A 22,676-nucleotide genomic window follows, 5' to 3' on the forward strand; every position below is an offset into this window, starting at 1 on the left:
ACATAGGCATACACACATGTACACACACATGCACACTGTGCACATATTCACACATATACACATGTACACACACACGCACACTGTGAACATATGCACACACACATGTACACACATGTGCACACTGTGCACATATGCATACACACATGTACACACACATGCACACACATGCACATGAACACAAAGAAAGGAAGGAAAGAGAATGCAATCAAGAATATAGTTTGAGGAATGTCATTTGCAGGTGTGCACCTCCCTCCCACGACAGGCTCTTGAGGAAAGCTGAACTAAAGCCCTGCTGATGCAAACATCAGTAGGCCCTACACATTAAAGACCTCGAATGGGAAGGGCTCAGAAGCCCAGAAAACAAAGATCTAAGACAAGTAAGGTTTTAACAACAAAAACAAAAGCCAAGACCCTTACTCAAAACACACCTTCAGGAAGCCTGGCTGACCCCATGCATCTGATGACTGAGGAAGGCTGACAGGTCTCTAGAAACTCTTCAGGCCACTTGAACTTCTTGAGCATCATCCACTGATAAACTAATGGCCAAGTTCCATCACAGACAACATTATATGCTCCAGTGTAATGAAAACTGAGACCAGAGAATATCATCCTTGCATGTTTTCAATTCTGAACATCAGACTTTACCCAAGCCCAGCTGGTTCCCTGGCCTTTGAGTTCATGACATGACCCCTCTCTGATAAAGCACACAGTGTGTTTTATACTGTCCTCTCTGGGCTCCTCCTGCTATTTCCACACAATGGAATTGAATGTTACTCTCTTCTGCAGAAGTGGCATTTTCTCCTCAGGCAGCACAGCAGAAGCTCTGATCAGCAGGAAGTCCTGTTACTAGAGACAGGGACTTTGGTCGTTTGGCTTCGAAGTTCAAGTTCTCATTTCTCACCTTTTCGATCACTAAATGACTTATGAGATGGTGAGCACACACCCTGTTCCTCACAGAACTTCTGCTACACTTTGGCATCTGCTGATGATTTATGCTTGAATAGCTTGTTACTGTGACAGCCACAAAATGATCCCTAAGTTTTCCACTTGTGACAACTCCTCAGCTGACGTCAGTTGGGAGCGCGCTGGCCTTGTGTACTCACTCACCAGTGGAACCAACTTAACTCAGTTGGTCTACACTCCATCTGGTTTTCCTATTGTGTCACAGATATGGTAAGCCTGTGACTGTAGACTCTGGCGGCTTAACCCAACCTCCTCCCAGCTCGCTCCCCTGTCCTTCTGACAGATCTGTTTGTCTGAGCACAGTTGGATGGTGAACGCCTCCCTTTAGCTGTGGGCATCTGGAAGTCACTGATTGCTTTTTACCCCTCACTGGATCTCCTCCTCTTCTAACCCTCACAGGAGGTACCTGACAGATAATGCTGAATGCATGGCATTAGGAGGCAGAGCATCAAACGAGATTACAGGTTCACGGAACAACGTGAGCGGGAATGTTACACGTCCCTACCTGGTAACTAACTGTTTTCGTTCCGTCAGTCCTAGCACGGGGTAAGGTTAAAGGTCCTGATACTATCCAAACATCTTCAAATCTCTCCGTCAACTCACGACAATACATTTCTATCCTGGAAAACAAACCAAAAGTATGTTTTATGCTCACAGGCATACATGTAAGAAAGCAGCAAGCCACCCAGTCCCTGGGAAAGACTCTTAAATGAGACATCTCATTTAGGAACTTAAGTTAGAGCTAGCCATAGTGGCACACACCTTTAGTCCCAGCACCCTGAAGGCAGAGGCAGGAGGATTTGTATAGGTTAGAGACCAGTCTTGTCTACGTAATAAGTCCCAGGGTAGCCAAGGCTACATAATGAGACCCTGTCTCAAAACAAAAAAACCAATAATTTTTTTTAAACTAAGAACAGTACCAAGACTGTAGCTATGCACCCTAACCTACACAAGCTCATCCCATCTGAAGCTGAAGGGAATGAAGGGAAGGCTAACACCGAGATGTTCTCAGACCATGTCTCCTGCACTTACCCATAAAAGTCAAAAGCTAAACTGTAATTCCCCAAGTCATGGCTATTTCTAGAACGTGTATCATGAGACTACTGGATAAATGAGAGTTCTTTTGTCTCTCATCACCAGGACGCACCTTTCCTAAAAGGCTAAGGATACTAGGAACATGGACTCCCTTGCTTAGCTTAACAGAGGACGCTTAGGTTCTGGCTGTCCCATTCGCCGACTGTCTCTGGAATGAATCTGTACAGAGATGGAGGCTCATGACAAGACCGTCCATGTGGTAGCGGTATACACTCTTTGAACTGCTCTGTGCATGACCTACAGGGGATGGTGGCACCGGCCACCACTCCTCTCAGAGTGCGGATTCCTAGTTACAAGGTGAGGTGTCCTTCTCTACCAAGGTCTCCCTTGGGAGAAGGAAACGTGAGAGGCTCCCATAGGTGTGCGGTCTGCAGACACAACAATGACAAACTCAGGAGTGAGGAGACCTGCGAGTTAAACTGGAACCTTAACTGAATCCCAGCAGCAAAGACAGTAGGGGGATTTGAACACTATAGAGCCGGCGCTAAGGAATTACTGTTAATTGTTTTAAGTGCAATAGTCATACTGTGTCTCCTATATGCACACGTATAAAGTCCTATATTATAGTCTGAGCAGGTGGGAGGGACTGGAGTGTACAGATGAAACAGATGGGCCCTGACTTAGGAAGGCTTTACAGACCCACTTCATGGTTCTTGTTTGTCTCTATGTGCACAGAGGACAGAAGAGGGTGTTGGAACCTGGAGCTAGAATTCCAGGAGGCTGTGGGCTACCTGGTACAGGTCCTGGCAGGCAAATTCCTGTCTCCTGCAAGCTCCTAGTCATGGGTTCCTAGCCACTGCGCTGCCTCTCCAGCCCTGGCATCTTCTAAATATAGGACATTTTCTTAACATTTTTTTTTTTAGATTTTTCTTTTATTTTATCAGTGCATTTTACCTGCATGTAAGTGTGCTATATGAACACCGGAAAAGGACCCCGTATCCCCTGGAACTAGCATTACAGCTGTGAGCCACCACATGATGCTAGAAACTGAACTCAGATCCTCTGGTAGAGCATTTTCTTTTCTTCCTTTCTTTTGTTAGGTTTTTAGGTTTGTTTTGTTTTGTTTTGGTGGTGAAGGCAAGACCTCTGTGCATTTGAAGCAAGCCGTCTACCAATGAACAACACCCTTAGCTGTATTCTGAACTATAAAATATTACACAAGAGAAGCACACCTGCCTGAGATGACCTCAGTCCATGCCAGTCTCAGATGTTTGGTAAGACTGCCTGGCAAAGTCAGCACCGTCAGAAGCAGATGGCTTGCCACGTTCATAATGTCTACCACTAAAATGTCGAATTGTACCGCACAAAAGCTTTTTTTTCTCTTGCAAAGCTCAAGCAGACCAGGTGGGGTAGTGCGCATGGGTCATCTCAGGACAATCAGAAGACAGGGCCTCCCTACAAAGCTTAGGAACAAAGCTTTCCTGACGCACTGCTCAGTTACTAGCAGGAATAGCATCCTGAGCAGCTTCTCTGGAACCTGACATTTGAGCAGTAGCAGATGGACCGGAGAGGCAGGCTGTCTCTCAACCACAGCAAAGAGAGCAGCTGTCCAGCCAGGACGGCACCCGAGGAGTGAACACAGACAGCACGGGCAGCATGCGGCAGTCCAGCACGCCCCACTGTCCATACCTACCTATTCCAATAGCCGGAATTATTTTCAAAATTCTGAGGCACAATATTAGAAAGGTAAAAGGTTTCTGCCATGGCTTCCTGCGAAGGAATGATACAGTGTGTTATTCGAGAATGCCTTCGCTCTAGAGAGCTCTAACAGCTAGTCTCTATACTCACCAGCGCTGGAATTCGAGCCACAGCCCCACGTAGGCCACATCCCCCACCCGTCCCCCATCTGCTGATGTTTGTTTACATAATTAAAGACAGAAATATCCCAAGACAGAAATCCACGGTTATGCAAAGTAACACCTCCAGGAGAGTGAGATGGCTCTGCAGGTAGAGGTGCTTGCCCCACAACCTTGTCACCCCTAATCTGATGCCCAGAACCCACATACACATGAAGGAAAGAACTCTACAAAGATGTCTTCTGGCTTCCACATACAATCCATGCATACACACACACAATACACACAAAACAACTTAAATTTAAAACTACATATGTATACGTATATATGTATGTACATATGCTGGGCACAGTGGCACATGCCTACATCCCATTACCTCAGAGGTAAAGGATTGGGGTATGTATATATGTATGTACATATGCTGGGCACAGTGGCACATGCCTATCATCCCATTACTTCAGAGGTAAAGGCTTGGGGATCAGAAACTCAGGGTCATCCTAAGCTACATAATGGGTTCTAGGCCAGCCTGGGCTACATAGGTATGCCTCAAGTAGTAATAATAATAAATAAAAACTATAATGCAAGTAGTTCAGTGTGGCTGGCTTTTCTTACCACTTATAGCGGCCATTCGGATGCAGGTTTATAAGCTCCAGGGACTAACTAAAGGCCTCCAGGGAGAATGAGAAAAAATTTGGGCTTTGTACATCTGGAGGAAAGGTCAACTTCCAGAAATTTTATGTAAGAGGTGTGAAAACCAAATTTTAGTTCAAAAGTAGTAGAGAAAAACGTCCCTTTTCCTCCAGTTTTTAGCCACTTAAATGCACTCTCTCTGTGTATCTAATCTTCGTGGACAAAGCTCCACCTCAGTGACTAAACCAGCACCCTGGCAGGCGCTGCGTCAGACTGACTGCTGCTGTGTTTCAACTTTCTTCATCTCTGAAACTTTTCAAAACAAAAAAATGAGTTAGGGGCTGGGTGTGGCTCAGCGGTGAAATGTTTGTTTAACATGCACAAAGTAAAAGTAAAGTCCAAGACCTGACACCCTCACACAGACAGACAGACATTCGGGCAAAATACAAATGTGCATAAATTAAAATTTTAAAAAGGCACGGAGCTAACAAAAGCAGATGAGGACACTCTCAAACTTCACAACCTGGTTCCTAAATCACCAGCCCCACAACCTCATCCTCTCCACAGTGTGCCTACACTGGAAAACTTGTTATTTCCTGCAGGGGCCATGTGACCTCGTGACCAGCCACTTCCAATATAGTCTTCATTGAGGGCGCTGAAGGCTGAAGGGACAGTAGGATCCGGCTTGAATTTACAATGCTTTCTGTCCGCGTCACCTGAAGAAAAACACACAGAACGGTTATCAGTGGGTCCTCTAAGGCAGGCAGGTTGACCGGTGTGGGAAGGTACAACTTCAAGTAGCTGGCGTCAGGGACCATCTGCATGTCTCCAGGTCCTAAAACAGTTGAGACAGTTCATCTGAGCTTGGCAAGGTTAGTCTAGGACAGGATGCTTCTCCTACTGTGAAGCTCCCTCTCGGACTCTGGCTTTTCCAGTTAAAGAGAAAACGCCCTGCACAGTGTACAGGCAGAAATGGTGAGTGGTGAGGAGCAGAAAAAACGACATCGCCAAATCAACTTGTTTTACAAAGCACCATCCTATAGCTCTCAGCCTCCCAGGAGCACACGCAGGATCCCAGGAGCACTCACAAGTTCACACCAACAAAGGGGCAGGAGGTCACAAAGTCCCTCTTCTCCCCGAGGAGCCACTGGCAACTGATGGCCCCGAGGAGAGAAAGAGTCAGTTTTTCAAGATGGTGCAACCCACCTTCCAGTGTACACACTGATAGCACTAAGTGGCCTCGGGGAATGAAGGGGTAGGAGCGGAGGGGGCAGGAGTGGAGGGGGCAGGGGGGAGTGGACGTTAAGAAAAAGAGGAACACATGAAATTATAAGGAAATAGTGCCAAAAGGGACAGGGTAGAACTAAAGGCAAGGGAAGAGGGTGTGGACTTGATCAAAACCCATTACATGCTGATATGAAACCCTCACGTATGAAACAATTAAAACATTAATATACAAAATATTCATATATGAGACAACTAAAAATAGACACTTGTGTATTGTGTTTTACAAAATGATATTCTGGCAAGCTTATCTGTACTGAGTTCATGGATAAGGGTTACATATAGACACAGAGGTCTGTTCTGGGCATGCTCAGCAGGGAGAGCTTCTTACAGCTTCTCTATTGCCTCTCAGGCCATGACAAAATAAACATCTAAGGTAGGAACTCCACCCAGGAACTTCTAAACCAGATTTCTGAGTGGGATGAACCTTTGTAAACAGTGTGGTAGTTAGAATGAGAATGGCCTTCACAGACACACACACACAGCTAGTCCCCACCTGGTGGACCACTGAGAAGGAGAAGGATTAGGGGGTGTGGCCTGCCTCACTAAAGGGGCTGTGTTCCTGGGAGTAGGCTTTGAGATGTCAAGAGCTCATGTTAGGCCCAGTCTCTTTTTTTTCCTTCTGTCTCTCTCCCTGTGGTTCAGGAGGTAACTCTCTGCTGCTTCTCAGAGAACAAACAAACATCATTTTCAAGGTGTGCTAAGAGGTACAAAGGTTGAAATTATCAACAGTCCTCTTGTTTTGAACATGGAAACCCTTTAATCAGCACCTGGACACTTTTCCCAACCACCTACCGATGATCTTGTCCTTGGATATATGTTCCAGAACCCATCTGGGCACCCGTTTTGCCTGATCATAAGACAAGGCATGGTTAGTGTAACGTCTAGTCTCTGTTCCAGTTAAAGGAAATCCAAACTGTTCCAAGACAACTTTTTCTGAAGATTCTGAGAAAGAAAGAAAATAAAAGAGGGAGTTATGAACAGAAAAAAAAGTAATTAGTGACTCTTATTAAGAGCAAAAGATTCTAAAGACAACAGTGATGTCTAAAACCAACTGGCTCAAAAGTCTCACCAAGGAGTCCGATTCTGAGACCTTGGGAGGAGGAGGGGCCTCATCTTTGCCATTATTTATTAAGTCAAAGAAAATAGTTCAGCAAAATCCTCCTTTGCCTGTCATCTGTTGGGTATTCACAATAAGCTTCATCAATATGTGTTTGGTTTTGGTGCTGGGAACAAATGCAGGGTTACTCATAACTAACTATGAAGTCGCCGGGCAGTGGTGGCACACGCCTTTAATCCCAGCACTCGGGGGGCAGAGGCAGGTGGATTTCTGAGTTCGAGGCCAGCCTGGTCTACAGAGTGAGTTCAAGGACAGCCAGGGCTACACAGAGAAACCCTGTCTCAAAAAACAAAACAACAAACAAACAAAAAAACCTAACTATGAAGTCCTCTGTGGCCTAGGCATGCCTTGAACTTTTGTTCCTCTTGCCCCTGCCTACCACACAGTGAGTTTCCAGGCATGTGCTGCTACACGCAGCAATAGTAATGGTTACATAGTTAAATAAAGGCCTGGCTGGAGAGGCGTGCAGGGTGGAGGCGGAGCATAGCTCAGTGACAGAGCTGTGCACGTACTAGAGGCCCTAACTTTATTCCTGACACCAAAAAGAAATAAGAACCCAATCACATTAGTTTTTCATATCAGTTTTGCAAGTGTGTCTGTACCACAAACTCTGTGTGTGTGTGTAGAGAAAGAGAGAGGGAGAGAGGGAGAGAGGGAGAGAGGGAGAGAACTCAAGGGAAAACAATAGCGCCACTACTAATTATCAGTCATTGATAAAATTGGACGATGGGAACATCTTGCTACTTATAGAGATAAAAACGGCCATAATTTTAGTTTTTCATCATCATGATATATCAGCCGCCAGGTTAAGTATCCATCTAATTTTTATTATTAGCACCACGCTCTAACCAACTGAGCTAACCGGCCAGGGTTCCATTTAATTTTTAAAAGACTCTAATTCCATGAGTGAGTGCACACACCTGTTACTCCAACCAGTCTGATGCCTGGCTGGGTCACAGTAAATACTGGCTCAAAAAAAAAAAAAAAAAAGCCCACCCACACTGTCCCTCACTGATACTTCCCCAGTGTTCTAGCTCAAGGAAAGACTGCAGCCTACAAGGCAGCCCGGCTGGGAAACTGACACTTCCTCCTAGTGGATTCAACCGGGAGCTGCTTCCAAGTGACTCTACCCCGTGCCTTCCCAGAGTAGTCCTCCTGCACAATGGCAAGTGTCAAAGAAGCAGGTGGTTCAGCTTGTCCTGGAATGACATGGGTCTGTGCCCACTTCTTTGTGTAAAGATAAAGTGCCCTGTTAATTTAAGGATGTACATACTACGATCCTATGGGGAGAGGGGGATCTTGATTGTACTGATTGATATGGGAACCCCCAGTTTAATTACAGGCGGGGTCATTCTCTGACTGGGATCCGCACTGTATACAATTGGGAGAAGGGGAGCAGGACAGCAGCACGCACTCGTCCCTGTTTCCTGACAGTGGAAGCGATGTAGCCAGATGCTTCGAGATCTTTCCCCGCCATGATGGGGTGCACCTCGAACTAGAAGCTAAAACAGACCCTTCCCTTAAGTTGCTTCTTCGGTCAGGTATACTTTGTCACAGCAACAGGAAAAGAAACTAAGACACTTACTGAAGGCCAACTCTGTACCAGGCACTGTGCTGCACCTAAGGTGGAGAACAAACAGAGTCTCAGCTCGGGGTGGAGCTAAGGATGGAGGGGAGGTGAAGTGCGAGCCCGCAGCCGGAAGAATTTGGGGGAGCAGAGGGAGCCGCGCCCCGGGGATGGAGCCGGCCTGCAGACTCACCGTGCGGCTGCCTCGCCGGCCTTGCGGATCCCGCGTCCCGACGCCGGAGGAACTGCAGCGCCGTCAGCCCCGCTCCCGCGGCGCCCACTACAGCCCCGGCCAAGAAGCCTTTCAGAAACCGCCGCGAGTCCCTGAGACGGGAAGCGAAGCTCTTTGCAGCCATGACTCCGGGGGCGCCGGCACTTTGTCTCTGCCGCGCATGCGCACGCAGAGGCTCCGAGACCAGAATGGTCCAATCGCCGGCTCGGGAACCGGGCGCGCACGCGCCATCCCGAGCCGCCTTCCAGACGCCTTCGCTGCTGAGGACCTCGTGCGCCCCCTAGTGTCCAGCAGGGCCGGCTCTCCTGCCTCCATCCCTGGTCCAGGCCAGTTGATGAATGGGTTGAAAGTGTCCTGGCTTGTCAGTTTAATGTTGTACGTGTACTGTCCTCTGAAGAAATTGCCCTTTGTCTCATTTAATAGTGAGTAAACGTGTGCTCATGATCCACCGAGGATCTCCTAAACTGGGATCCAACTCACCGTGGTTTCAAAACCTGTATGTACTCCACTGAACTGTTTGCGACTTCAAAGTCAAAATACACACACATCATAAGTCCTAAACTGTTGTACTTTCTATCGAGTTTCTTGGGAAAACAGTACTCAGTGGTAGCAAGAGACTCTAGACCAGAGCTCAGAAGTTTAAATTCCTACCAAACTACTCAGGCATGTGCTAGTCCACGTTTCCTCTTTTAATTTGTGCCTAGATCACCAAGATGGCTCATCCAGTTAGGGTGCTTGCCACCAAAACTGACACCTGAAATCAATCCCTCGAACATACTTGGTGGAAGAAGAGAACCGACTCCTGAAAGCTATCCTCTAACCGCCTGAAAGCTGTCCTCTAAGTACCACAGGCATGCTCTTGCCCTCCTACATGCACAGGTATGCACTGCCAGACATAAATAAGGAGATGCAGTAAACTGTAACTGGGTTTGGTGGAGCCTATCTGTAATCCCAGCACTAGGGAAGCTGAAGAAGGAATGTCTGAGTTCCAAAATCAGTTTAGACTACACAGTGACTTCCAAATGAGTCTCAGCTACATAGCAAGACTCTGTCTCAAAAAAAAGAAGTTAAAATCGTCACCTTAGACAATAGGGATTCGTCTGAGAACTAAGGCGGTATACACGGTATGCTTGCCGTCAAGTACACTGCAAACCTTAGCCACCGTATGGCACTTCTCTACTTGGTCTTCGACTACTAAATTGACAGGCAAATACCTACTGATAAAGGGAGACCATGAGGGCTGGAGAGATGGCTTAGTGGTTAAAAGCACTATCAGCTCTTCTGAAGGATCTGGGTTCAATTCCCAGCACCTACGTGGTAGTTTACAACTATGTCTGACACCCTCACACCAATGCACATGAAATAAAATTATTTTTTTACAGGAAGAATATTTGTGTTTAATAGATATCCACTAAGATAAATGGGTCTTCACCTGGCAGCAGTCTCCAGCTTCCCATAAAAAGACAGCACTGGCCTAAGACAGGCTGACTCCATGACAGGCTTCAAACTAGCAGTGCAGGAGACCAGGTCTGAGTTTCTACTTCTCAGAACTGGGCAAGTCAGTTACTGGAACAACCAGGCTTATGTAAAAGGGACCCCTCCCCAGCTTGCAAAAGAAGTTAGGCAAGCTTGCAGCCAAGAAATCGATGGAGAGCCTCAATACCGGGCTGGAGTCAGTTAAGGGCACTGACTGATCTTCCAAAGGTCCTGAGTTCAATTCCCAGCAACCACATGATGGCTCATAACCATCTGTAATGGGATCTGATGCCCTCTTCTCTTCTGGTGTGTCTGAAGACAGCGATGGTGTACTCATATACATGAAATAATAAACCTAAAAAAAGAGGGGTCTCAATACCTCCTTGTCATGAAACAAGAAAAGCTGGTCAAGAATGCTTGAATCAAGACCCTAACCAATCATAGCATCACCCAGACCCCCAGAGAAAGAACCCACCAATCAAGATCACCTAACCATCCCTAATATTCTTCTTTTTGGCTTTACAACTGAATCTTCAAATTCAGTCAGGGCTCTTCCATCCTGATGGAATTGGGCCCCTGTATGTAGGAATTTGTTCAATAAATGTTCTTTACTTTAGCATACTGTTTGAGTCTATGGTATTATTCTTTAGCAATTCACAGGCCCTAACACCCACATGGACTTATATTTGCTGGTGTGGTTTTTCCACGTCTTTAATCCTAACACTTGTAGGGAGAAGCAAATGGATGTCTGAGTTCAAGGCCAACCTGGTCTACAAAAAGTTTCAGGATAACCAGGGCTGTTACACGATAAACTATGTCTCAAAAAAAACACCCTTGCCCCAAAATTTTGATACAGTACACTGCTATCTTCCCTCTTGAGATGGGGACTCACATCCCAGGATAACCTTGAACTTTTCATGTCACTGATGGACTTGAACATGTAATTCTTCTGCCTCCTCACCCAGGATGCTGAGATTACACGTGTGGACCACTATGCCCAATTTAGTCAATGCTGATGTTTCTAACCCAGAGCGTGCATGCTAGGCAAGTACTCTACTAAATAACCCACATCCCCAGTCAATTCCCATTTCTTAACTGGAAATAATACCTTTCATCTGACCTCAAAGACAATCACTCAGCAAAAGGCCATTTCAAGAGACCAGCTAAGGAATTTCAGGCATTGTCTTAAAAGCCTCAAACAGAGAAAGGCGTTTGAGAAATTCCTCCCCAAGAATATCTTCTGTGAAGTCAAGTATAAATCCCATAGGTCTCTGACCTTGATTTCTTGAGCTAGGTCAGCTGCCTTTTCTAGGGAGCTATAGTTCTAATATAGGTAGCAAACCTGTGATTTAACAAACTCAAGCTGGTTCTACAGACTAGTTTCCAGCCGAGTAAACAACTGAGCAAATATATCTGGTCCCACTGAGCAATTACAGAAGCAATGCTTTCGTACAGGTCTGGAGGGCTTTCAACTCAATGACCCCAGCTCTCAAGGCTCCTGAAGCCCGCCCTCCATGTCTTGTCGCAAGACAGATAGCCACTTCACCCAGGTTCCTTTCACTACAGCCTCTTTTAGCCTAATAATTCCTATCATGTGCAATGGATAGCCCTGACAATACAACCAAAAAATACTGGTCTGTGCACCCGAAGGCCACTTTACTAGCTCTGGATAGAATTTGTTACATGGGTCTGAGCACTAGACCTGGGTCCAAATGCTGGAACCCACATGGAGTCTCACAACAAGCTAGAAGTCTGTCCCAGGGAATCTGAAGACCTCTTCCAGTTACTATGTTCTCATCACACACAAAACGCACAGACACAGATACACACAAACCGACTATACACATTTTTTTAAAGTATAAACCGTTATGTTAAACATAAAGATGGTAGATTTTCCTAATCCAGGCCCTTTCCTACAAAACAACAGTAAATGCCACTTGGCCTCATTGGAAGGACTGCTGCTTTGGGATGGTAGAACATTATGGCGACCTGTAAAAGGATTGGACCAGTTTTTAAAGTGTACAAGAAACCCCTGGTATTCCATAGGGATCCTTATGATTATCAGTGGAGGACAAGTTGATAATCCCTGAGCTCTCTTCTACTTCTCAAACAAACTTATCTACAGTGTCAAGTTAGGTTGGTTGGTTGGTAAGTTGGTTGGTTGGTCGGTTGGTTGGCTGGTTAATTTTGCTTTTTTTTTTTTTAGAAACAGGGTTTCTCTTTGTAGCCCTGGCTGTCCTGTAACTCACTCTGTATGTCAAGCTGTCCTTGAACTCAGAGATCCATCTGCCTCCGCCTCCCAAGTGCTGGGATTAAAGGTGTGTACCACTACCATCCTGCTAAAAGTGAGTCTAAAGTCTTCCTTTTCTTCCTTTTCTGCAGTAATGAAACAAGAGCTTTCTATATCTCAAAGACTAAAACAGGCCAAAGTTTGCAGAACCGGTCTGTGGAGAACCACTTAAGAGCTTTTTAGCAGGTGCTTAATAAGGGATGAGTTAAAAGGCATCTACCCATACAGAAATCTGACTCAAAAAACATTTCTCACTTAAACAAATTAGCCATAGGTCCTAAGATCTTGTCTGGAGAGAGCAGCAAGCTGATTTCTGAAGCTGTCTTCTCTACGAGGCAATAGAAACCGGTATTATGTTATTATTTTGAGGACCTGTTTTCTCATTTGGTGACATTATTTTTCCATCACTTCAGCAGTGAGTCCACACTTAGCCATGCATGGCAGAGGTCATCTGTGAAACAAAACTGAATCCCAGGGTGTCTTCGATCCACTCACAAGAATCCTGCTCGGCATAGACTGCAAGGCACAGGATGGCTTGAGGTGGAGTTCTGGGTGCTTTCAGAAAACATCCTCCTGGCTTTCAAGAACTTACCCTTAGTCCCAGAAATAGTCCATTAGTCCTTGAGCCACTGGCCATCCCATACCCATCTACCAAGTGCCACGATTGCCGGGATCTACAACCTGCCACTAGCTGATGGTTAAGTATAAGGGTTCTTCCCTTACACCTTTATGTAGGTTCAAGGGACCAAATTCAGGTTCTCCAGCTTGAGTAGTATCTTTAATTGGCTGAACCATCTCACTAGCCTAGCTGGCAGAAGTAAAGAATGGTACTTAGCTCCAGTCCCCCAAGACAGTGGCCTCCATGTGTATCAAACAAGAGCCCACAGGGTGGCCAGAACCAGCCCATGTAATTAAGACAGGCGGCAATAGAGCTGCCATCAGCAGTAAAAAGCACTCATTGCTCCTCCAGAGAATCCGAATTCGGTTCCCAGCATTCATGTTGGGAAGTTGTGACTACCTGTAACTCCAACTCCAGGAAATCTGATACCTTCTTCTCACTGAACTCACATGCAAGTAATCCCACCACCCACACAACTTAAAGATAAAAACTGAAGCTGGGAGGTGGTGGCACATGCCTTTAATCCCAACACTCAGGCAGAACACAGGTAGGCAGATCTAGGTATTCCAGGCTAGCCTGGTCTATAGAGTACATTCTAGGATAGCCAGAGCTACACAGAGGAAGTCATCTTGGGGAGGGAAAGAAAGAGGGAAGGATGGAAAGACAGACAGATAGACAGACAGACAGACAGACAGACAGTTGTGGGGAAATAGGATACATTGCTATAATTTTAAAAAGTAAAAAATGCCTGGCAGTAGTGGCACATGCCTTTAATCCCAGGGAGGTAGAGGCAGATGGATCTCTGAGTTTGAGGCCTGGTTCCAGGACATCTAGGGCTACAAAGAGAAACCCTGCTTCAAAAAAAAAACCCAAATAAATAAATAAATAAATAAACAAACAAATAATGAAATCTTTAAAAGGGTCTAGAGAGATGGCTCAGTGGTTAGGTGCACTTCTTCCAGAAGACCCAAGTTCAATTCCCAGCACCCAAATGTCAGCTCACCACTACCTGTAACTCCAGCACCAGAGGATCTGATCACCAGCTTTGGCCTTTCTGGGCATCCACATATAGTCGGCATACAGATACACACAGGTAAAAATATTCACAAATTTTAAAAAAAGAAAATAAATACAGACAAGGTTACTTTATTTATTATTATTTATTTTCATATACAAAAAGATAAACCTTGAGATACTTCTAGACTTTTCCTCCTATTCTGTTGGGGGTGTGGCTGCTCCTTCACACAAGGGGAAAAACTACATTCACATCGGTTTGTTTGGGGACCCAGTGTAGAATTCAACAGCAGAACCCCAACTTAGCAGATCTAATTTCAAACTTGACACTCGTTTCTAAAATTACCACAGGAAAAAGGAGCAAAGATCCACGCAAATGAATGAACTATGGTACAATGTTCTTTCCAAAATGTTTGCATTTTGCAACTGTAGTTACATGGATGTCTGCTTCAGGCCATTATAGGTGTGTGTGTGTGTGTGTGTGTGTGTGTGTGTGTGTGTGTGTAATATATATATATATAAATCAGCACACTTTTCAAATCCAGACAGGGTAACAGCAACAAGCTTAACTCTGTATATATATATATATGTATATATATATTTTTAAGACATGATACTTTAGTATAACTTTTGTTAATTCAGTAGTACAAGCTATTTTCTGTTCTACAAAATGTTTATTTTATAGCTACAAGGGTGAAAAGTACCCTACTACATTTGCACCCCACATACTCTGGCATACAAACAGTACTTAATCCAATTTCAACCCAAACCTAGAATTTTAGTTTTAGCATTTCCGAGAGCTTCCTCACCTCCACAGCTCACAAGAATAGACTAGTCACATCTCCAGACTTCGCAATGACTCGTCATTTTAAACCGTGAGAAACAGATGAATCCAAACTCTTAATTACAATTCATATATACAAGTTAGATAACACAGCTTAGTGAGGCTTAGGATGAGACCCATCCTAAGGGCGACACACACATTTCCACTAAGTTAGACAAGCCTTAAGGTTTCCCTTCCAAATAATGCACAAATTTAGAAATAGCTGGTAAAACTGATACAGAAGATGGTAACTAAAGAGTGACATTTTCTGTTGGTTCCAAAATTGTCCCTGAAAAAAATTCCGTGCTCTGCTGTGTTTTGTAACTCACTGTCTGTCACGTGGCGAAAGCTCTTTTTCACAGGAATCGACATCAAACTCGACGAGAGTTAACTTTACAGTACTGCATAATGCGAGTCAGATTCGATGACAGATGTGGGGAGATAACAACATGTGAAAAATGTGGCCTCTGACATCACCTGGGATGACGTCAGGTTGACAAGCAGATTCTCTTGTACAGCTGAAAACAGTATCGTGTGCACCTGTGGCAAGACCTGAAGTCTAGATGTGTCTCTGATCTGCGGTACCCTCCCTGCGGTTCCCAAGGACCACTCGATTTTCTTTGCATTTTTACGGAATTGGGGGGCGGGGAACGACGAAGGAAAGCAAGCCGCTGGCATTTAAACAATTGCACCCTTGCTGGTGGGCCTAGCATTTCAGATGAGATCTCCTGCCCTCGTGACAACTGCTTGCTCCCAGACGGCCTCGGCCTCAACAACTAGTCTTTACTATTCTGGTTTCTTTTGAACTAGGTAAAAAATTCCATGATAGTGCTTTTCCCTGTGGAGAAACTATTTGGCTAAATTCATACACTTAACTCATGGCAGTGCCCTGGGAAAATCCTGCTCGGGCTAGAGCACTTACAAGGACTAAGGACTACAGTCCGCTAAGTGGGGCAGAGACCAAACACCCAGAGGGCTGAGTTGAAACCCACCAGGAACATGCTGACCCTGGTGTCCCACGGTCAGCAGGATAGCAGGACAGCCTAGGGCGGGCAACTCATAGCTGAGATGTGGTGACAGCTGGCTAATTAAGCTTTTGAACTGGTAAAAAAGGTTCTTTAAAAATATATATATATATATATTTATTTAAAATACATCAAAATGACAAGCAGCCATATCCCACAAGGCCTAATCCCACAGCAATGTATACTACAGACATCTTCCCAGAATGCACTGTGGCAGTAGATGGGGGCTTCTACCCTGCTGTTTGAAGGAATGTTCTACATCTGAGCTCTAGCGACTGGAAATGTGTTAGGAAGAGCTCATCTTTGGGGCTGATTTGTGTGCGAGACCAGCCAGTTAGGTTGCTCTGCCTCTCCAGACTATGAGAATACTGAACATGGCAGAACGCACAGGAAGCACCGTTCAGGTGACACTTCCAACCAGTCCCACTGCAGTGTCAGGACAGGCTTGCCAGAAGCCCCTGGTTCCATCCTTGGGAAGAGTTTTGCTTTAAAACAAGTCAGTGTCCGCACTCAGAGGGCCTCCTGCATGTATGGTAAGAGTCGGCAGGATCGAGAGGGCCAGATGGTGACACTGTTCTACTGAGGTAACTGGTTCTTAGAGTACCTGGATCACACAAGTGCATCCAGAAATTAGGGCTGGAAAAAGGGAGGGGGGAGGGGAGGGGCTAGAAAAGACAAGTTAGAAAAAGCTTACAGCAGTTGCTTTTGAGGGGCAGGTGACAGAAAACAAAGGCACAACAGAATTACATTCCAAGACAGGCAGCTGCAAAGCACAGAAGTGTTCTTTTATGGGGAACAAAAGTTGTGTGTGTGTTGGGAGGGCGGTAGGGGTGCTCCAAGGATAGGGCTGGATCTGGAATCCAGATCCCAGGTAAAACAGCGTTCTAGCCAGGGTAAATAGAGAGCACAGCTGGTTTGCACTGACACACTAAGGATCTCTTAGCAGGGCTGCCCCATCCAGTGTAGTTCTGTAGCAGCAGGCTGGAGCCAGCAGGCAGGATGTAGGAACAGGCCTTTAGCTGGACCTCAGATCTGGCCATGGCTGGCTTGGCCTTTACAGAATCCCTCTGCAGGAATTAGAAAGATACCCTGCTGTGAGACTGGGGTTCTGAGCTTCCTCCGTTGGTTCCTGATTGACTCAACAGTTATAGAAGAAAGCAGCTTCTGGGATGACCTGACCAAAAGGGGCAAAGTACGCTCAGCGACTCTCCACGGAAATCCACCGTGATAGCCACGTGCCCCACCGCTTCCAAAGGACTACTCAGTTTGGTCCTAGATAGTTCTGGTTAGTGGAACTCAGCCACCAATCCCCATCCCAATGGTTTGTATAGCCCAAATCTTTCCCTAGGGGTAGAGCACACGGCTTCTGTCCTACCACTCCCTAACCCACTCACGGGACTACTTCCTACGGAAGGAGCTGACAAACTTTCAACCTCAGAACCCTTTGTTCAGCAGAAATCAAACCCACTACAGGCCTCCTCCCCTGGCCCAGCACTTGTCCTCTCCACAGGCAGGAAGGAGGACAGAGATACCACTGCCAAAGGGGAACCCGTAAGCCAACTCCAGGATGCCAGTGTATTCAGGAAGCCATGCATACAGAAAGCTAAGCTCCCAGCACTCGGCTCCAGTGTGCACATAATCCTGACAGTAAAGCTCATTGGCTTAGATTACAGACGCATTCTCACTTTGACTCTAGTTTATAAAAATAATCTGTGGTATAAAACAATCTCCATACTGTGTGGAGGCAATCTGTCAAGAAATATAACTAAATATATGTGTGGAGCTATAGATTTCTTAAAGTAAAATTTCAAGCGGCGTCTGGTATATAACCACTCTTATTTACAACACTATCTAACAACACTGGTGTAAAGTGACCAGGAGCCGGGAATGGGCCCGTGCAGCGTGGGCGCCCCAGGACTCGAGGCAATGCTTGTTTAGTCACAAAAACCCACCTTCACATGCCCGAAAAAACTAATGGGTCACACTTCTCTCAACTGTAAACTCAAAAACACAAAGTCTACAAATGAATGTAGCAACTGTTCTCTGCAGGTGTGCAGAACACCCGTCTGAATAGTACACCACATGCACCCACACGGCTGCACACACTAACTCTGCCTAAACAGTATAGACACTGGCCTGGAGGCCAAGAGGTCAGTGCAGAGCCAACTACCCCACACTGGCATCTGAGGAACATGATGGCCTGGTGTTGCCGTAGATGGGGGAAATGGCGCTGGTTTGGGCACTAAGGAGCTCCACGGAGCACCAGGAGGGCAAAGTCTTGCTTCCTTCACACCTGGAAGATATTGGCATGAAAATACTACAGCTTGGTTCAGGGGGGAAAAAAGATGCAGGCATTCCTGATCTCACTTCAAACTGTCAGCCCAACAGTAGATGACCGTAATCACAGATAGGTCCAGATAGCATTATCTGAAGGAACTCACAAAAGAACTCGGGCATACTTATTGATATGATAGTTCATGTGCCTCTTGAACTTTCTGTCTTTTCTTTTCTTTCTTTTTTAATGTGGTTGAGCCAACTAGTTGATTCCCAAGGGAACATTTTGACCTTCAGCTTCTTTTTCCTATAAAACTAAGTCAGTATCTCAAAAACACTTTCTTCAACATCTTTCTAAAGGTCTGAGATACATTCACAGAGGACTGGCTACAAATCAACTACCCAAACAAATCAACTACCCAGAACTGTGTGTAAAGAACTGGGTATTTAATGTTGAAGTCATGGAGAGTTTAGCATCTAGATTCTGAAAATCCCAGCAGCTGAATTACTGGGCCTTCTTATCTAAAATAATGTTAGCTGAGATTTAAACTCATCACTAGGCTGGACAAGCCAGCTGCCAAGTACTTCTCAATGTAGCCTTTACAAACAGCCAGGGATGAAGGAAAATTCATGTCACCCAGCTGAGAGAAAGGGCCCCCTGGGACACCATCCCTTCCTGTCAGCTTCCTGTTAGTGAGGACACACCACACTTTTGGGAAAGTTATCCTTTACTAGTCCTGCCTGAAATGTGGACCAGGCTTGGTCATTTCCAAAGCTGTGTCAACAAAAGCCCAAAAAGATGCACTAGCCAATGATGGAGGCCAAGCTGAGTGACCTGGAAACTCCTCGGAGTCAGGGGCTCACCTAATGAGTCAAGTCCTGAGAGCAACGGCAGGAATTCACCTTATAGTACAATAAGCTTTTACCGTATTAGTCATTTAGGAAAAACAAATAGGACATTTTCTTACCCACCAGCATGCTTCAAGAACTTCACACACTGCAAAAGTAAAATTCTGTGTGTGAGCCATCAAGCCCTCCAGCTCTAGATGGAACAGTCACTTCTCTGCCCCAGTGTCTGAGCATAGGAACTTCCACATGACAGGCTCTCAGAGCCGAAGAACACACGGCAACTATTAAATACCTATGGAGGCTGGCCACCAAGAAAAATCATTCACATAGCCCAAGCCCTAGGGCAGAGTAGGGTAGAGTAGCAAGACAGAGAGTCAAGGGCACGGTCAATGCCAGGGATGACAGGAGACTGGAGCAGACAGTATCATGTACCTTACTAGAAGCTCAAGCCTTGTCAGGAAAGCCAGCCCAGCAAACCTGGTAGCCCAGTGACGAGAAAGGGATCTGCCCTTTGCTGTGGATGCAGGAGCAGAAGGTCCAGCACTTTCCCCTGCATCTGGTGTCCATGGTAACAGGCCAGTGCAGGCTAGCCCATGCTAGCCCAGATGCTAATGACTGTTGACAGCCCTCCTTGGCATCCCTGTCAGTGAGGGTCCACGACTCAGCCACCTTGCCTTCACTTGCTCTGTCTCTGACTCAGACATTTCCTGAAACAGGTGACTGCCCGTTGTCACGGGTATTTTCAATGAGAACAGTCTCTGCTAAGTAGTCATGGGAGCCTGTTTGGAGTGAAGAAGGAGGAAGCACCCCTAGCTGTTTCTCTCCTCTGACATGTCTTTCTCACACAGAGGGACTTCCTCGGTCTTCCAGAAAGCTTAGGAGAGAGAGGAATAGATACAAAACCTGTGGGAAAGTGCAAGGCAGAGGTCCCAGGACTCAACTGGGCACAAGAAATAAAAAGGAGGAAAAGGAGGGAGGGATAGAGAGAGGGAAGGAGGGAAGGAGGGAGGAAGAACAAGGTCTACCCAAGTTAAGTTTCCAGGCCACACCCCGGAATATCACCCACCTTCTAGCTATGAACAGCTGGGTGTGTCACCTGAAGGCAAGAGGCAGTCTATAGCCCCTATTCAGAGGTGCCAGCACCCAAACTTCCCCCTTTCCTGGCCACACCAAACAGGAAGCCCCTCTTGACAATCCATTCTGACAAGAAGGTCTAACAAGGACACTGGAGTGGCTGGACACGGGCTTCACTGGGATATCTCACAGCAGAGCTCAGCCAGGCCAGGATGCTTCTGACGACAACCAGCAACACAAGAGAAAAACCACCCAGGGCCACAAGACCACACAGGGGAGCTGGGTTTAGTGTTTGGCACGGTATGTGACTGGTGACTGGGTCACTTCTGCAGCAAAATAGCTACACTCCTTAAGTGGTTGGTTTGTTAAGGGTCAGAAGTAGAGGTGTCCCCACTGCCTGAGGAGAAAGCTAAAGAAAAGAGATATATGGCACTTTTCAATAAATAGTTAAAGCTCCTTAAAGAAACAAGTGGAGAAGAAAGCAACTGCTCTAAGACTTGTTTTGCCAGTGGAAAGTATTCTGAGACTAGAAAATACCACAGCACAAAATCAGATGGGGAGGGAGGGGCAGGCGTAGCTTAAAGAAACAGAATACACGTCCCCCTAACTACTCGGCCAGTCCACACTGACCCACGGAAACAAAGACTAAGGTCTGAGAGGGAGGGATGCCAGCTGGCCTTCCTTAGCACCCTGTACACAAACACCCACAAAAAATAACAAGCCCAGGACCGCCCCAGGCACCACACACGTGCTGAGGGAGCGGCTGCCCAGCTGTGAGCTGTGCCCTCCAAGACTTCACAGCTCAGTTATTGGCGGGACAGAACCCACCTGCTGCTGAAAGAATTGAACGTCAGGTACAGTTTCCTCAGGTGGGTCTGAGGGCTGTGATACCGCCTAGTTAAAGTGGGCTACCCAGGGCTACCCATTGGACTTACAGAACAATGCTTGACCTCTAAGCAATCCGGAAGTGGCCTACCTACCCTCAAGGTCAAGAGATGTGCTGTTTAAATGATACAGTCTAAACCACAGTGATGAATGCCCGACTCAACCCAGACAGCCAACCTACAGCCGGTGCCAATTATTTACAAGGGAGCTTTTATCAAAGAAAGATGGTAGTTCTCACTAGAAGACACAAACTTTTTTCTCTTTTTTCTCTATTTCTTTTAAACTTCCTTGTCATAGAAGTCAACTTACATTAAAATATACTTCCTACAAGACAACACAACTAATAAAATATATAATTAATAAAACATACACAAGTAGAAAATTCTGAGGTATTTCTGGTTTGAGGTGGTCTGTGGTCGTGAAGTTACTTCTTTTACTTTTTTAAAATTTAAACCTCGGAAGCCACACAGCAAAGCATGTGTATATATGTGGATGTGTGTGTGTTCTGTATGAAAAGAGAAAAACAAAAAACAAAACTTTAGCATGTTTCATAAATTAAAAAAAAAAAATCCAATGTCGAAACAGCAGCATTAGGAACATTCACCGCCTGGAGCATGGTTACGGCGTGAGAGAAACACAGTTTTAGAATATGCACCACTTTAAAGGGTTTGGAGAAAGCCGTGTCCACGAGCCACAGAAGGGAGTCGGTCGGCAATGCCGCACTGCATTGGGACCAAGCCAGAGCTTCAGGCTGGCGAGGTCCCCACTCAGGGATCCTCTGGCCCACCCATGCTGTGCAGGGGCCACCACAGGCATCTCCTCAAACTGCCAAGAGGAAACTGCAGCTCGGCATTTCCTCCATGAAAGAGATCTACAGCTTCATGTCTAATGAAAAATGTCCACTAAACTGTCCCGTGACCTCACTTGGTCCTAGCACAGGAGCAAGGTAGTGTCTTCTTCTACGGCCAAACCGTTAGTGGGAACAAACTGGGCAGGTGGGGCAGCCCGGCCTTGCTCTTGGGCTTTCTCCAAATCCTGTGCTTGCTATTGTTACTGCTCGGCATCACAAGGTCCTTGCCCTCGATCCCTTGTTACCTGAGAAAGAAGCCTCCATAGCCAAGGGGGTTGCTCCAAATGTGCCCAAGTCCAGTGTAGCTCAGCTCGGCACCCTACCCAGAAGCATCAGCCTCCCTTCCAGCTCCAGACTAGACTGCCCTCCTCATCTCAGTTTCCCGTGCTTGGGTCAGGACGACACCCGTTACACCCATGAAGACACATCTGCCGGGTTTGTTTTTTTTTTAAGCTCACAGCCTGAAATGGGAGAAGCGCAAAGTAAAAGGGGGTTGGGGGGGACCCTCTTCGGAGGAAGGGTGTGTCCATGTAACAGTCTTCAAAGGTTCCTCTAGTAGAGAGCTGCAGCATTGAGTTTCCTAAGACAGGAGACGAGTTTCTTTGTGTTACGGATTCTGAGACGACAAAGAGGACGCAAGGGGGGGGGGGGGGGAATGAATCCCGAAGGACAGGAGGTGGCTGAGGCTCTTCAGCATGGCGCCGCTTCTGCGTTCACAGCTCAGCACCTCAACGCCTGCTGACGTGTCCGCTGTTTGCGATACAGTAGAACAATATGCTGGTAAAAACTGATCCAATCCAAAAATAATAT

At 46.2% G+C, this 22,676-nt stretch overlaps 1 protein-coding gene across 1 annotated transcript in view; it reads right to left on the bottom strand.

The window, feature by feature from the left end:
• Window positions 1-8,820, bottom strand: part of Exog (exo/endonuclease G) — an 18,536-nt gene extending 9,716 nt beyond the window's left edge. Inside the window, exons 1-5 of the mRNA XM_028767347.1 lie at window positions 8,649-8,820; window positions 6,564-6,713; window positions 5,061-5,200; window positions 3,692-3,768; window positions 1,469-1,583 (exon numbers count right to left, since the gene is read on the bottom strand). Coding sequence (XP_028623180.1) covers window positions 1,469-1,583; window positions 3,692-3,768; window positions 5,061-5,200; window positions 6,564-6,713; window positions 8,649-8,811 — 645 coding nt within the window. The 5' untranslated portion in view covers window positions 8,812-8,820. The remainder of the gene's footprint in view (window positions 1-1,468; window positions 1,584-3,691; window positions 3,769-5,060; window positions 5,201-6,563; window positions 6,714-8,648) is intronic.
• Window positions 8,821-22,676: the final 13,856 nt, after the last annotated feature.

The sequence above is a fragment of the Grammomys surdaster genome, unplaced genomic scaffold (assembly GCF_004785775.1).
Source record: "Grammomys surdaster isolate TR1022 unplaced genomic scaffold, NIH_TR_1.0 172, whole genome shotgun sequence".
Classification (NCBI taxonomy): Eukaryota; Metazoa; Chordata; class Mammalia; order Rodentia; family Muridae; genus Grammomys; species Grammomys surdaster.